The sequence below is a fragment of the Penaeus vannamei genome, chromosome 1, assembly GCF_042767895.1.
Source record: "Penaeus vannamei isolate JL-2024 chromosome 1, ASM4276789v1, whole genome shotgun sequence".
NCBI classification, from domain to species: Eukaryota; Metazoa; Arthropoda; class Malacostraca; order Decapoda; family Penaeidae; genus Penaeus; species Penaeus vannamei.
In genome coordinates, this window is record NC_091549.1 from 14914121 (window position 1) to 14919120 (window position 5000).

At 32.9% G+C, this 5000-nt stretch overlaps 1 protein-coding gene across 3 annotated transcripts in view; it reads left to right on the forward strand.

Annotated features, from left to right (window-relative positions):
- LOC113809204 (3'(2'),5'-bisphosphate nucleotidase 1) overlaps nt 1-5000 on the forward strand; it is an 18945-nt gene that overhangs the window by 3521 nt on the left and 10424 nt on the right. For all 3 annotated transcript variants that reach the window (XM_027360732.2, XM_027360734.2, XM_027360735.2), the window contains exons 2-5: nt 337-482; nt 718-811; nt 1264-1379; nt 1627-1675. In XM_027360732.2, the coding sequence (XP_027216533.1) occupies nt 354-482; nt 718-811; nt 1264-1379; nt 1627-1675 (388 nt within the window). In that variant the 5' untranslated portion in view covers nt 337-353. The remainder of the gene's footprint in view (nt 1-336; nt 483-717; nt 812-1263; nt 1380-1626; nt 1676-5000) is intronic.

Below are 5000 nucleotides of genomic sequence, written 5' to 3' on the forward strand. Positions count from 1 at the left end.
GTCAGTATGTCACAGCAAAGAATATCCGTTGTAACAAATGGAATCGAAACTAAATCTTTATTGAAAGAGAAAGAGAGAACTATGTTGGATCCAAAAGTAGCCAGACTTTAAAGGGTTAATTAGCACTGCACTTGTAAATCATCAAAGAAATCGTGTCTCCTGAATAAGCATTGGAATGAGCAAAATTTTGTTTGATTTGATACTGTACTTCACACCCAAAAAGGATTTTATTTGTTTTTATTTGTGGGGCCATAAATCTGATAGAGTGCATATTAGTTTGTTAGGGTAGTTATTTATTCTCTTAAAAAAATATGATAAATTTGAGTGTTGTTTCAGACCATAACAGATCAATCATGTCGCTGGCACAAGGAGCTCCCCTTTTATCAAGACTGGTGTCGTCATCTGTTGCCATTGCAAGCCAAGCAGGGCATGTTATACGAGAAGTCATGAAGAAGGGAGACCTGGGCATTGTGGAGAAAGAGGTGAAGAATTAACCAAGCTATCTGTCTGCATGTGTGTTTCTCTGTCTATCTATCAATTTGTCTATCTATCTGTCTGTCCATATATATATATATGTATGTACAAATATATGTACATATACATTTTTATAATGACTGATAAGTATTGATGACACTGATTTTTACAAAACACTTATTGTGTAGTATTATAGCTTAGATTCCGAAATCTATATAATTCAAGCAAAGTTTTTCACAACAGAGTGTACGAGATCTTCAGACAGAAGCTGATCGTGCTGCCCAACGATGCATCATTAGTTCTCTTAATAAATGCTTCCCAAAGATAACCATAATTGGTATGTCTGTAAACTGATTGTTGGTTCATCTTATAGTACTAAAAGTTTTGGAAAAATGTCTTATGAATTTTTATATATCTGTTGCTAGTATGTCATATATTTTATTGTGTATGAGACCTCTGTACTGATATTTAAAAATTGTTGAAATTTTACCTTATTCTTATATTGGCAGAATGAGAATAGCAGTTATAGCAGTTGAGCAAGATGCTGTTTTATTTACATAAAAAAATTGAGGAAGCATATACTCTTGAGCTTTATAGGAAAAACATTTAGTTCATCATATATTGATGATAACTAAATGTGATCATATATTCTTGCTTTTTTCTTAGAAATTTCAAATGATCCTCCTTATACGATAGTACTCTCATCAGATATTTTTTTGCAAACAATAATTTTTGTTTATGTATTTTTATTTTAAATATTGCATATAAAGAAAATTTATTTTTCCATAGGTGAGGAAGGAGAAGATGAGACGACGGTAGCTAGTGGAAGTATTTTTGATCCGTCGACTACATCGTTGGTTGATGTCACATGCCCACCTCACTTGTCGTCTATGGCAGAAGAGGAGGTTGGTGCAGCTGTTTGTTCTCAGCATGGGGGGCCTCTGAATGTTAACTTTTTGTATTTATTTTTTTGTATATTCTTTCAGTTATTTGTCTGTTTATTAATTGATTTATTAATTTATTTAGAATTTCTTTGGGTTTGTCCTTGTTGTCAATGCTGCCAAAGGGATTATTTAAGCGTGATTGATTTCTTTTTTCTTCCTATCAGTTTCTCCATATCACAAAAGGCAATGAAATCTATTTCTTCTGCAGGTTGTAGTTTGGGTAGATCCTTTAGATGGCACTGCAGAGTACACACAAGGTTGGTAGCCTTTCTGTTTGTACTTTTTTTTTGATTTATGGCTACTGTACTGCATACTCACACACGCTTATACATAGGCACAAAAGTAGACATGCACACATATGTACATACACTCATAAACTCACACACCTGCATATGCACAGATAGATGTGCAGCCAACCCTGTACTCTTAGATGCAAATTTAGTTGTCTGTTTTAGGCAAAATGAATATTGATCGAGGCAGGTAATGTATTGATAATGAAAAAACGAAAAAACACTTAAGGACCAGAAGTCACATTGGGCAAGTTTACTCATGACATATCCCAATTAAAAAATTTTCTCTGCATTTTGTGTGTAGGTATTTCCTTCTCGGAAGATAAAATTTAAACTCAGTTAACTGCTATGGGGGTTTATATATTGCTGATTGTGTTGTGTTGTGTTTCTCTTTCCTAATCTAAAGCTTCCTGTGGAAAGATAAGAGTGATATCATCTGAATTGAATACAATAAATGCAGCTTTCGTTGTAGTACAAAGTGCTTAGGCCTTGGCATTATTTGCTGTTGGTATTATTCATGATGATTATCATATCCTTTTTGTTGAGATTGCATTGGGCAGATAAAAAGAAGAAAGCTGTTGGAAATGGTAATGACTGGCAATAAGAAAGTATAAACTAGGATGAAAGATGAATAGACAGATAAACAAAGACACCTTTGTATTTTGAATAAAAAGTATATTAAAAAAAAAAAGGTCCACTGAAAGTTTCCACTCATTATTTTCTTTCTTTTGTAACAGAGAAAGCATTAACTGGATATTACTTTATCTGCTTCTTATGCAACCTACTGTTCATCGTCTTGTCCACCTCTAGCAGTTAAACTACCCTGATATATATATGTTCCAGGTACTAGTAATCCTTTTGAAAAGGTCTGTTATAATTAGTTTTGTACATAGATGTTACTGCTGCTTTGTTCAGATAATAAGTGTTAATATTCAGTGTCTCTAATGTCTTGCTTTTTGTGGGATCAGTACTAATGTTGTGGCCATTGCTAATTAAATTGTATACATAAGCCTTTCAGCTGTAGATGGCATATACACTACCAGGTAGTATGTTTTTTGGTATCCCCCATATGTCAACAGCAGGTCTTTATTTTTTCTTTATTTTGTAATTAACTACCATGTTCAGTGGGAATTAATGACAGACTTCACACTCGTCTTTTTTTTCCATTCCTATTCTTCTAATTTTATGCTATTCATGTGCGCAGGTCTTTGTATTTCATTGAGCATTACTGTGTGTTCTATAAATGTTATGAATACTAGACTGCTAAGAAAACTTGTAATGGGTGGTTATGCAATTTAATATATTGTGTTCCATAGTTACAACTCAACCATATAATCTAGAAGAATAAAAGAGGACATTTTTATTTGATCCATATTTTGTGCTGAAAGTGATAATTATACCTTGACACTAATTAAGTTAATGTCACATTTAGATTGTTAAAAATGTTTTAAAACCTATTTAAATTGTTACCCAAACCAGCACATTTGGCATCCATCCTTATGGACCTAACGACACAACGACAATTGCATAGTCCAACTTTATGGCACTGGCATGTAAAATGAAGTTAAATCTTCACTTTTCAAAAGTTTTTAAAAGGATAACAAAATATAAGCTTTTAGATACTTAATGTTGTCTGCAAACTACCAAATGAGCCAGGGGCAAATGGGGGAACTGCCAATCAATGCCAGCAATCCTGTCTGGGTGGCCACTAGCCAAAAAGGTAATTCCATGGTTGATGGGTTAAAAAGTTTTAAATTTTTTTAAAGAGTAGAAAATATGTCATGGTACCCTTAATTCCAAGTACCTGTGGGTGATGGCATACATATGATTTGTTTGTTGCCTAGCTTGAGTTTTCATTAAAGTTTCTTCCTTGTTATGAGTTGTTGCTGTTTTCTGTCCAAAACTATGTTTAGATTTGCTTCAGTGTTGTTAGTTGCTGTGTTTTCTGTCCAAAACTAAGTTTAGATTGGCTTCAGTGTTATTCCATATCATTTCACAATGCGTGCTTTATATATTCCACTGCACTCAAGTATAATCCTGTACATATATTTGTAATTTCCTTATATCTTAACCACCCTTGGTTGAAGAAAGATTGATTGCAGTATAATCTAGATTTAAGTTCATACAAGAATCATCTTTTTGTCTCCATTGTATTTGTCTTTATACCATATGACTGAACTTAGTAATATGTATGTGTGTTTCGATGTGTTTGTGCTTCTGCTCATTTCAGATTTTATAAGAAGAATTGTTTGGAATGGGCAGTAATCACATAACTTGTCCCATTTAACATGTATGTATATTTTTTAAGGTGGAAACCTTATTTTAGTTCCTTGAGTTAACATGGAGAATCTTGTATTGATATTTTTTGCTAAGTGCCGCTATTTTTTATCGTTTATGTAGATGTGACTGAGGGTCCTTAAGTGCTATGGGGTTCAGCACAAATGTTTCTAGCCATTTTATGCATTAAGAATGATGAAAATTCTTAATTCTGAGAAGTAGACAATTCAGTCAGACGTCTAAAATCATTTGATATATTGTTACTGTAGTAGCTGTCCCATATTTTATTGGTATAGAGGTAATATTTAATAAAGTTCATATTCCATATAGTAATCATTATTATTCATGTTATAATCTTCATTTGGCCTGTTTGTTAAAATTATGTGAGGTCTGACCCAATGAATATTCAGAAATACTGACGTGCATATACACAGAAAAAAATGCATATTTGTCTATCTATAAGTCAGATATACATTTATATGTCTGATTATCTGGGTAGATATGCATGTCTAGACTGATAGATATGTATCTATTAGTGTCTATATGCATGCCTGTATATTTGATAGTTTATTGGGTTGGGCCTCACATCATTTTAACAAACTGGCTAATTGTAATTGGCATCATTGTTACCATCTTTATAATCATTACTTTCTTTCTATTATTGACAACATCACATAATTTTCACACTTCACAGTTCATTGAGAATTAATAAAATTATTTGATATGGCCATGGAATTGGCAATCATTAAGCTATAAACTGGTTGTCAGAAGTACCCTTCTACATAAGGAGATATAGCACTCATAAGTACTGTTGTAAGAACATTTATTGCCTGAATATGATGTAAAGAGAGTAAAAGAAATCAGGTTAATTGTTTGTAGATATAAAGAATACCTCTCTTTGTTAAGAAAGAGCAAATGACTTGGCCATGAAATTACAGCTGGCTAGTCTTGCCAACAGAATAAGTCACTGTGATGTTTTCAGTACAACAGGTAAAATAGTGAACACAGTACTTCA